General features: G+C 37.7%; 1 protein-coding gene across 4 annotated transcripts in view; it reads left to right on the top strand.

The window, feature by feature from the left end:
* NR3C2 (nuclear receptor subfamily 3 group C member 2) overlaps nt 1-12,005 on the top strand; it is a 362,474-nt gene that overhangs the window by 174,350 nt on the left and 176,119 nt on the right. For 3 of the 4 annotated variants that reach the window (XM_030816220.1, XM_030816219.1, XM_030816221.1), the window contains exon 3: nt 4,970-5,121. In XM_030816220.1, the coding sequence (XP_030672080.1) occupies nt 4,970-5,121 (152 nt within the window). The remainder of the gene's footprint in view (nt 1-4,969; nt 5,122-12,005) is intronic. The other variant, XM_030816222.1, reaches the window with a different exon arrangement.

Below are 12,005 nucleotides of genomic sequence, written 5' to 3'. Positions count from 1 at the left end.
GGAAAAACATAGCCCACTAAGTGTTTTTGATGATTGGCTAGTGTATTTCCTCCAGACAGTCACCAAAATCAGTGTAAACCTTTGGTTAATCTTTTCTGTCTCTTTACTGAGTCATTAGAAGGAGTATATTTAGTACTGAAAATAGTTGCAGCTTGCTTGTGTTTCCCTAAGAGAAATACTGTCTTTACAAATGGAAATATAATGTTCACTCATTTCTGCCTTTATAGTATTTTAACGTTTGTATAAAATTCTCCGAACTACCTTTGCTGATGATAAACTTCTTTCTGTGAACAATGTTTCTTTGATTATTAACCCCCAAAATGATGAGTTTGGGTAGTTTTTTCTAACTCTTCAATATTAAAATGGTTTGGAGGGATGTAGAATACTATCTATTGCTTACATTTATTCATACATTTTAACCAAAATCAGCAGCACAGATATTATATCAATGTAAAAAAGATTTTAAGCGTCATATAATTAGCTGATTTAGAAATAATAATATTTTATTACATTTTTTATGTTTGATCCAGGTCGGTGTTTACTGGGTTTCAGAATACGTTGTTTTTAATTTGAGTTTGCAGCTCAATTTGCATTAAACTTGATCAGGACAGGCTATCCCATTTATTTTTATACTTTTATCTTAAAAGGATATCTTGAAAAGGATCTTAGCTATCATCTGTTGAACCTCTTTTTGCTGAGAATTATGGCCCAGAGAGGAGAGGTGATTTTGCAAAGGTTTCACCAGTTAATGGCAGAGCTAGAACTAGAGCCCAGGCCTCCTAACTGAGCCTCCATTCCTGTCTTTGATTCCTGCATGTTTGGCCCTCAGTTTGGGCTTTACATCCTATGTGTAGATGTTTGGTAAATTTCTTATACTCTACAGTTGAATTTTGACATACAAATCACTAAACATGCTTTGTATTTTAAAGACATTCAGTGTCTAAGAAGAAAAGTGAGTTCAAGATCTGCCCCCCCCCTTTTATGATGTGTATAGTCTAAATGTGTTTCTTAAAACTGGATGCAAACAAACAATTTTCCAACCATGTGCCATCTTTTAGTTTGAAAGATAACCACATGATAGTGTGTCAATAGAGACTAGAGTTTTCCAAACCCATCTATTTTTGTGACCTGTCTCTTGTGTTCATAATGCATATGTTTGCAAGACAGCTGGCTGAGCTTTTGACAGTAGTCTGTCCCTGGATTCTTTTTTCCCTCTGTGCAAAGCTAAATGAACCATATGGGAATTGAACTGATAACCTTGGCCTCATTAATTTACCTTCTGTAAAATTGCCTTTTGTAAATTTGTGTTCTACTGTAATGAGATTAGGAGTGCGATTTCATTCACTCAATAAATAGTACCAACACTGGGCTAATGGCGTTGGGAACAAAGAGATGCATACAATAAAATTTTTGCTGTCAAGGGATTAGGATAAGTGCACAAGTCACTAATACAAGAGGAAGAGTGGTAACTGCTGAAGGAGAAGGATTAGCAAAATGTGAAGGAGTTAGGAGAAGGGAGAATGGTACTTCGTGCTGGGGGAACATCAGGGCCCTTTAATGATGGACAGGGTTTCCAGTGGGAGTGAGGGAGAGGAAATGCTAGGTCCTGTAAATGGTGGTTGACCAGAACACTTCAACAGGGATGTTGGCATGTGCTGAGCATAAGGTTAAGCATTATGATTAGACCCTGAAGGAGAAGGCTGATAGTAGGGAGAAAGACTTTAAGTGTCCTACTAAGATTTTTATTTATGGTGGCATTCAGAAGGGATGACTGAAGATTTCTAAGCATAAAAGTAATACAGTCAGAACCTTTATCTTCAGATTCGTCAGCAGTCACTGTCGAATGAACTGGAAGGAAAAGCTAGAGTTATGGAAGAACCCTTGGGAAGTAACAAGGGCCTGAACCAGTGTTACCAACCGTGGGATGCAGAGAAGCTATGTGAGAGTTTGCAGAGCTGGACTGAGCAGGACCTGGTGGTAACTGATTAGATTGGATAGTTGAGGGAAGAGTACAAGATTTGAACCTGGGTAACTAGCAGATGGCAGTACTCTTTCACAACATCAAAATCTGGAAAAAGAAAGTAAATATTGTTTTGAGCATGATATGCTCAAGAAGCTAATAAGGCAGACTTGAAATTGGAACACGGGGTAGAGGTTGGAGCTGGCTGTAAAGATTTGGAAAGTCATTCACCAAGCGAGCTGTTTGAAGCTAGGATTGTGGATGAGATCATTAAGGGATAGAGTATAGAAATAAGAAAAAAAGAATTAATGCATAAGGGTCATTCTGGCAGGGTCTGGCAGGGAGTGGAGATGGTGGGGGGGAACAGAACAAAGAGAAACCAGAAGATCAGCTAGGAAGCTTCTGCAGAATCCCAGGTAAGAGATGTTGACAGCTCGAAGTAGATGGTGCTGGAGGAGTTTTTGGAGATTGATCAGAATCTGAGTATGTTCTGTGGATAAAATGAATAAAATTTAACAGATTCAGGGCTGGGGGTGTTGTGTGAGAGAAAGAGAAGAGTCAGAGACGAGTCCGTGCTTTTTAGCCCAAGCACGGACTCTCTGCCTTAATCTAAACATGGTGTTCTCCTCATGCAGGTGTCTATGTTCCAATTTCCCCTGTATATAATAACATCAGTCCTATTGGATTAGGGGTCCACTCTATTCCAGTATGACTTCATCTTAACTAATTACATCTGTGCAACCCTAATCCCAAATAATGTCACATTACAAGGTACTAAGGCCTAGGACTTCAGCTTATGAATTTTGGGGGGACACAGTTCCACCCATAGCAGTTGCCGTTAACTAAGAAGAGGATATCTGTGAAATGAACACGTTTGGAGGCAGGGAACGATCCGCAAAGTTTTGCCCATGTTAAGGTTGAGGTGCGTTAGACACCCAAGTGGAGATATCAAGTGGGCAGTTGAATAAATGGGTCTGAAATTCCAGGGAGGGGTCTGAGCTAGAGATAAATATTTGGAAGTTGCCAGCATATTGGTGATATTGAAAGCCAAGAGACTAGATGAGATCACCGAGAAAGTAAGTTGGGATAGAAAAAGAGGAGAGTTCCAAAGACTGAAGCTCAGATCCCAATAAAATAGTACTGGGATCAAGGCCCACAGAAATGTCTAATAAAAATCCCGCGTATGCTTATAGTTGTGAAAAAGCAATTACATTTTCATGATGATTTTAAGTTATATTCTAAATATTTACAAAGCCGTGGTGTTTTCTTGTGAAGTGTAAGACGAGTCAGACAGGGTATGGATTGAGTTTTACTGGCTAATAATATGTTGAAGAAGTTACTGGTGCTAAAATGGAATGTTTTGAATGCCGTAAAGAAGTCAAAGGATACCAAAAAAAATAATAAGGAGCACTTTTCTCAGAAGGAGAAACAACTTTGGACAACATTATTTCAGTCCTTGATTTAAGAAGTCATTTTCTAGAAAGGCAGTCATGCTCTAAGCAGCTGTATAGCTTGTTCTTTCCTCTGTTTTTCGTGAGAGTATAGTTTGAAATACTTTAAACAAATATTAACGCATTATTATCACATTTTAGCAGACTTGAAAAATAGAGAAATCTTCACTGTAACATAACCATTTTAGACTTTTCATTGACATTTTTCCATGTTTCTGCTGTTTGGCATGGAGGCAAAAGCTTTGACAGCAAGGTAATAGAAGTGACATACAGCAACTCTATCCAGTTTTCTGAGCCCATCCAGCTCCCATTTCTCTGAGCCACTGCACATTCTTCCGCCTCTGCCCCCTTTCTTACTCTGGCTCTCACCTAGTCATGCTTCAAAACTCAGGTTAGCTGTCACATTTCGGGAAGTGTTTTGTAATTCCTTTATTCACAGTGTGCTGCCCCCATTACCCTGCACCATAGCACTTACCGTATTGCACCATAGCGCTTACCATAGTGCACCATAGCACTTTCCCCAGTTCTACTTTATGAAGTGTTGCTACTAGATCTTCATAATAGTTTATGCCCCCACCAACTTTGAGGGCAGAGACTGGATTTCTGTGTTTTTTTTCTCTTGCTATCTTGCACAGGACCTGCAGGTAAATATTCAAGAAATGTATGTGGACTGCAAATTGAAAAATCAACTTGTTTGCCTGCTTGGTACATGTCTAAACTGTCACTGAACTGATTCCTTATCAGAAGTTAAAACATTTTGTTTAGGGAATGTCATCAACTAACACAGTACTATATAATATATCTTGAGAAGATTCCTCTTAAAAAGTATTCAAACAGATTGTTGCCTAAAGGGTTACGTTTGTCCCTAAAAACTGTTTCCCAGAGAGCCATTCAGTTTCTTACCATGAAAGATACCTGAGATATTTACCCTGTTTGGCTTTTTGTTTTATTATTGGCTGTGTCCCTTCTAATTAGTAAGCAAAATGAAGTAATTAGAACACATCTATATAAGATAACATGAAAAAATGCAGGAGCTTAGAGGGATAAAATTACTGGCAGTTGAGACAAGATAAATTTTTTTTTAATTAGTGGATTATTTTGGAAAGGGGAGGTTTAAAATTTTTTTGGCATAATTGAGATATGTGAGTCTGAAGAGTGTTGAGTAATATTATAATAGTTCTTTGATGCAAAAACAAAAGGACAGCAAATACATCCCTGATGACTTCATTCAAGATTCTTTGCCCTGCCCACTGAAAGTGCAAATAATGTGGTTTTTTGATAAACCTTCTCCAAAAATAGGAAAAGAAGGAAAGAGATTTACATTTGATTATTTCTTATTTCTCAGTACTGAGAAGAGGCTTTGCTACACAGTAGCCTTGATAGCTTTGCTCCACTCATCGGGTTTTACCTTTATTTTGCTAAGTCACGTATTATGTGGCCATTACGTACCTAATTCTTGTATCGAACCGTGATTATTGACAAATTTTGAGCTAAGCTGTGCAGCATGTTAAATATGCCTTTACAGTGTAGTTATTTAAATCTCCATTTCTTTCCCCAGCTCTACTTTACGAAGTGTTTCTACTGGATCTTCAAGACCTTCAAAAATATGTTTGGTGTGTGGGGATGAGGCTTCAGGATGCCATTATGGGGTAGTCACCTGTGGCAGCTGCAAAGTTTTCTTCAAAAGAGCAGTGGAAGGTAAATGTTCATGTGGGTGTTCCTTTTACATATTTTTTCCTAGTGTGTAGTTTACTTGTACAGCTAATGCTATCGCATTATTGGGAATTCTTCAAAAAGATTTTTTATTTAATCTGTCAGTGATAAACAGTAATAGTGCCTTATATAAAAACCACCTGGAGATTTTCCACAGAGCAATATTTAATGAGCAAGATTTGAAATTCTGAGCAAGGATCAACCAAAGAAGTTTTTTTGTTGTTTGTCACAGTTTGTTTTTCAGTAAGACTCAGAAAAATAATTCCTTGTCATCGTAAATTTAATTTGTGTGATCTGGAATAGCAGTTTTACTAGGCACACACAGAATACATGATTTCTGCCTTTTCTGGGTTTCTGTATAAATATGTGTTTGTGGCAAATTAAAACATTAATATCAGAATCAGCTCTGTGATTTGTGTTCCATACAGAATAATTTCATTTACCAGCTGGTTCAAGCTCCAGGTCCCTGTGTGAGTCCCGCCTTTATTCCTCCTGAAAGTTTCCAAATGAGCATATTAAATGAAAAACCTGACTGAGATTCACTATGCATAGTTAGGCTAGCTTTTGCTTCTGCCCCAAAATCGTACTCCTTAAGGAGAAATGGTCTTTAATTTATTTTTTTTTTACATTTCCCCATCCTCACTTATAAGCAGTTAGTTACCATCAGACTTAGACCAGATGATTTTATTGATGTTGAAAACTGTGTCTGGTGAAAGTGTAGAATTTTTGCTATTAGTAAAAGATTCATTGTATAATGGACAATTACATTCACTAAAGGGCTCCACATGGAGACTCCCTAAGGTTTATTTCTCGGGGAAGTTTTCTTAGAGATGATTTGGTGCTTCAGAGGCTTAAACATAAGTGGCTTGAATGTTTTCCCTCTATTTTGCCAGAGACCACAAGGTCGTATCTTTAGTTGTGGAATGAAAAAGTTAACCAAGTAGTTATTCTTTCTCTTGAGATTGATTTTGCATTAATTGATATAACATGATTTTTACATTATTTACACTATTAATTATTTGGTAGTCCTCAAACCTAGCATTGAATTGGTAAAAGGAGCTCAGTAATTCTTTCTCAGGATTATGAGCTCTTGGTTACAGGTGACAGAAAATTCAGCAAACTGGCTTAAGCACCAATGGAAATTCATTGGCCTACATACTGGAAAGTCCTAGTGTAGGCTTGGCTTCAGGCAAGCCATGGTCTTAAGCCAGGTCGTTAGAACTCAATCCCGCTCGCTCAGTCGCTTGGTTTTGTTCTGGCTCTGTTCTCATGCACGTTCTGTCATGGTGCTGAGACAGCTACCAGACCTCCATTAAAAAGAGGTTTTCTGTTCCTAGCAATTCCTATAAAAGCTCCCGGTGGAATCTCCTCAGATTGAACTTGGCTCACGTGCCCAACTCTGCCCCAGTGCCTGTGGCTGGAAAATGTGGTGATCGGATAGGCTGGTTCTGGCTGGAGTCGGACAACCTGAACCATCTAGACCGAGAATGGGGAAGGACGTTTCCCTTAGGAAAATGTGGGTTCTGTTACCAGCAGGCCAATTTTTCAGAAAGTAGGAAAAATAAATTTGCACAGTACTGAAGTCAGTTTGCTTTTGTGAGGCTTCCCCTGCCTCCTTCTCTCTTTCCTTAATTAGATGATTGGTTCAGTAGAAGATAAATAGGTGAAATTTACATCTGGCATCTTTCTAAGGCCACTTTGTGCTTTCCAATATAAGAATTCCCCTTTCTGGCTCACTTAATTAGTAAACAAAGTAAGTGGTATGTCAAAATAAAGTGATGTGGAGAAGGACATTTTGGAGCAGGCAGTTGGCCAGCTGGCCCTACCTATAGATCCACCTTCATGTCAGAACCCACATTTTGGCTATTTGTAGAATCTGCCCCTTCTCTACTTCTGAAGCAAAAGGTTTCTAGAAGTTCTTGCTTAGTTTTTCTTGTTTTAAGTGGTTTCTGTGAAATTACCTAGGGAATTGTATTTATAACTCAGTTATAAACATACAAAAACCTAAATGCAGGTGCAACTTTTTCCTTCATTGGAAAGCTGATCGATCCGTGGATAATGAAACTTGGTAAATGCCTTTTAAGACTTGTATTAATATAGTTTATTTTGTATTGATTTGGGAATTAGACTTTAATCATTCACCTGCTTGAAACAATGCTGTAAATTTAAAATCTAAATTTCATGAGAGTAAAGACCTATTCGTTTTTGTGTTTTTGTATTTTTTGTTAGTTTACTCTTTTATCCCGTGTGTATGAGAGAGATTAAATATGTGAAAAAGATGGCTATCTTTATATAAAATATTTTTTACTTAACAAGAGGTTATTTTTATAAAACTTTATAATATTTGTAAAATTCATTTCACAAAATCATGGTATATAGGTGTCATTTTATTTTCCTTTTCTAGATGAAGACATTTAGGATCAAACTTAGTCACCCAATCTATTCCTAATCCTAAGGCCAAAGTTAGACCCTTACTCAAGTCATAGGACTACAAACCCACACCTAACCTAAAGTCTGGATTCTAAATCTCATCATATAACCTTGCTATTTTGCCATATCAGTTCTTGAGTTCATGAAAATTATACCCTGTGTGTTAGTCTATTCATGCCTCCTTGACTCTAATAAAGGAAGTGATCTAAGCACTAAGAAGGCACAGTTTAGTAGTCTTAGTCTGTGTGTATATATGTGACTTTGTATGTATATATATATATATATATATGGATGGATGGATGTTTATATATTTAAATACTGACTAAGTTTGTTTTCCAATGTCCCTTGACATCCCTAAGCCCCTCCTTAGTTTACAGAAGTAGAGAATGCTGGGCAAAGTGGGTAGAGGGAGCTGATTTGAGGGAAGTCATTTAAAGCTAAAAGGAAATAATGGCACGAGGAACAGAACATGAAGATAATCCCTAGAGAGCAGACAAGAGGAAAAACACACCAGCCTGAGTTTTGAGTTGATGTCCTTAAGGCTTTATGCTCTAGAGAGCATCACCCTAAAGCTTGCTATAATAGCATAGCAGTGACTGGGTATGCAGACTGTAAATTATGTTTTTAAAGTATAAATTTGTGTGTGTGTGTGTGTGTGTGTGTGTGCTCTGTTTAATGGGATGTATGTGTGTTCTTATTTTCTTCTTCTTAAACATTTAATATAAAAACACTTAGAACTATCTTCCAAAATAACTTATTTGCCAATAATGTCAGTTAATAGCCATATTATTGTATCTTACAAATGGTTTATATATTTATTTTAAATTTGAATCATTTATTTGCCTTGAAGATTTTTGGAACCTTTCTGTCTTAAAGAAATAATAATAACTTAAAAAAGGGGTTCTCTCTTGTGGTGGAAGCTAGACTGGCTTCAAGGGTCAGAAACTTAGTTTTAATTTTTTACGTCACTCACTAGGTGTGAGATTAAGGCAAGTTATTTAAAACTTCTCTGGGCCTCAGTTTCTTTGTCTATAAATGGAGAAGTAGTGTTGCCCTACCCGAACATTGCTGTGAAAAATTACCTGAAAACGTTTGTACAGATTTTATAAATTATAAAGTAGCACCAAAATATTAGATTATTACTATCCTCCATGAACAAATGCCAAAGTTCCTGGTAATGTTCACGTAGAGAGATGATGTGAATGATACAATCACATTGCGTTGTTAGGTCTTCATTTTTCAGCCCTTCATTTTCCTTTGTTAGATCTTCATTATTCCTCTAATGTTATTTTGTCCTGGGAGCTGCCCTTTGAGGTGGCAAGATCCTTCTAAACTAGCAGTTCTCAAAGGCTGTGTGTGGAGAATGGGGATCTGTGGAAATGTCCTAGAGGGGCTTTTCCAATGTGGACTGAACTGTTGAGATTTACTCCTATAACAAGCCTCTGTGGTAGTCCCACAGTTGGGAGTCTCACAGTTGAGAAAATACTGAAGCCATCATCCAGGCTTTACCTCTTCTGTTAGAAGTTTTTAGAGAAGGCAGAGTCTTATCTCCATAATCTAGCAAGGCTGTGGATATTTAGTAGCCACCAAATAAATGTTTGAATGAATTTCCATGTGGCTAAGAGCAATCAAGGTTGAATGATTTCCCCCCACCCAGTAAATTGTCAATTGAATTAGCTCAAGAATTTGTGTAGGCCTTTTGACTTCTAATCTGTAATTTCTCATTTTTGTCTAAATTTTGACTTTCTTAGTTTCTTTCCAACTGTAAATTGCCATTAGTTCCATCTCGTCTGTGTTTTTTACTTCGTGATTCCTCAATGAACAGAGTTGACTAGATTCAGCACACTATTTTATAACCTAATTTCCTTTTTGAATACTCAGTATGTATGCAGTGTCTGGAAGACAGAACTACCACAAATCACTAAATAGTTATAAGGCTGTAAAAGAGGAAGAGAGTTCTTACTATGTAAAGTCAACTGGATTTAAATTTTTTAAGCAGACCTAAGAGTCCATATTTTGGTAAGGTCAGCCAAATTGTATGATGTCAGTTTCCACACTCACACATTTCCCTTGAAGAAAGAAACTTGGGTCTATATCTTGAAACTAAATGGCTTTAAAAGATACAATTACAAGTTAATCTTGGGGTTTTTCAAATAGGCAGTATTTTAAGACAGCCAAGCCTGTGAACGAGTACCTCATTTCTTTCCCATATAGTTCAGTTCACAGCATACATTTTAAAGATCTTTAAATTTATTGATTGTGTATTCTATGGGAGAAAATATTTTTAAGGAAATGTAGTGGTTGATGAATCATTAATTTTCTTTGGTTCTCTAAAATTAATGAGTAAACTGAACAGTTCCAGAGGAAAGTGTTTCACTGTGTCATAAACCACATCATCCCTGTCAATGCTGTGTGTGCACACACTCATGAGCAAGAGGGAAGAACAAGTGAGGGTGCCAGCAGGTGGGAGGGGGAGCAGTGAGCATTTGTGCCACAAAACAGAGAACTTCGTTGTAGTGGACACAAGCTAAATCAGAATGTTATTCATATTAATATTACATAATTCAAATATAGCTATCTCCTTATAGCTGGCAATGTACAGTTAACTGATAAAGCAGGGGAATAATTTAATGTATATTTATTAGATGTTTTAAATTAATGGTTTAAGATACAGTCCCTGGTGTTTCCATGAATCATGTACAGGAATCTCATGAGCATCTGAGCCCATTGTCACAACCACAGTATTTGCTGTGTCAGATATAGGAAACCAAGGACTGTCTGCTTACTGTTTTCTTATGAAACACCTTAAATACTTTTTTTCTTTTCTCCTTTCTCAGAATTTAGGAGCCAGGTAACCTGACTCTTTCTAATTATTTACTGTAAGAGCCTAAATAAATACCTACCCAGTAGGTTATATCTGTGATTTTAATGAACACTCCTTTCCTCCTTCCATAAGCATAAGGCTGTCGTGCTAATGGCAAACGTTTGCCCAGATTTGTGATATCCCTTCAGTTGGTTGTTATGGGAACACATAGAGCCATGACATTTAGGCCACCCTGAAACGTCAGGGAAGGTTTCTCCAACAATTGACCCCCATGCTGAATCTTAAGAGATCAGACTTGGCCTTGCTTAGGGACCTTAAGAACAGACTGTTGTTGCATAGGGCACCGGAAGCAATTTTGTGTTACCACTGTATAAACTTTCATATGTGAAGTGATAGGAAGTGAGGTTAAATGAGCAGACTGGCACCAGGTCCTGGACTCCAAGGAAAGTCTGAATTCATCCTTAAGCAAAACAGAACCTCTGAATGTTTTCGTGCAGCAGAACGGTAAGCTCAGTTTTGCATTTAAGATCTGGCTGTTGTGAGGTATACTTAGTTAAATGGTGGCTGTTTTCATCACTTGAGCTAGAAATGACCTAGGATGGACCTAGGCCAACGCTATCAGGGATTGAGAGGACAGGCAGATAATAAGACCATCTGAAAAGTAACATGGACAGCTCTATATCAGAAGAGAAGAAGTAAAGATCTAGGATGACTCCCCAGGCTTTGCTGCTAATGCCATTCACTGAGATAAGGAATACTGGAGGGGGGCAGCTTTGAGGGCAAGGGATGAAGGGTTCATTCACTCAGCAAACATTTACTCAATACCTACTAAATGCCAGGTACCTTTCTAAGCATAGCTGGAGACATCTTGGACAGTGATCCCTGCCCTGGTAGAGCTTACATTCTAGTGAGGGGTGATGAAAAGGTTAAGCATAACAAATGAGTTATTTATGTAACATATGAAAAGGTGATTGGTTGTGGGGGGAAAAACCATTGCTGGGATAAAGGGGAGTTGGATGAGGTTTGGTTTAGGACAAGTTTGAAATACCTATGGGACATTCAGGTATATCTAAGAGGTAGTTAGATATCTAATTTTGAAGCTTGGGAAACAAGGAAAGATTAAAAATAAGGATTTCAGAATCATCATCCATGAAAGTGGATGCAAATGGCCAAGAAATCAGTATTCAGAGAGAGCGTAGGCCAAGGTTAGAACCTCAAAGAACGTAAGTCTAGAACATTGAGTGCATGCATGGCACACCTGTGAATAACTTGTCTCTCTCCTTCCATTTCCAACTTGCACACAGAAGAGTCTTAGTTACTTTGATTACTCACCATTTTTGCTGAACTTCAGACATTATTGAATCTATGCAGTTTTCAATCCTAGGTTTGGTTCTTTATCATTATGCCTTGATTATTATGAATGTTAATCAGCCCAGAGCCCCAAACCAAACATGGTATTGAGGGAATCTAGTTTGCTAACCAGTGCAGAGGCAACACCCAGCATGCAGCAGGTGCTCAGAGAGCATTAGTTGTTGTGTTGTTGGTAACTACTTATGTGAATGGGGTTCGCCCTTGTTTCTGTCACCATGCCTCTTGTTTCTCCAAAGTGGAAAATATGTTGAAGTAA

Source organism: Nomascus leucogenys, chromosome 7b, assembly GCF_006542625.1.
Source record: "Nomascus leucogenys isolate Asia chromosome 7b, Asia_NLE_v1, whole genome shotgun sequence".
NCBI classification, from domain to species: domain Eukaryota; kingdom Metazoa; phylum Chordata; class Mammalia; order Primates; family Hylobatidae; genus Nomascus; species Nomascus leucogenys.
The sequence above is the reverse complement of the archived record's forward strand: the minus strand, read 5'-3'. Positions and strand labels throughout refer to the sequence as shown.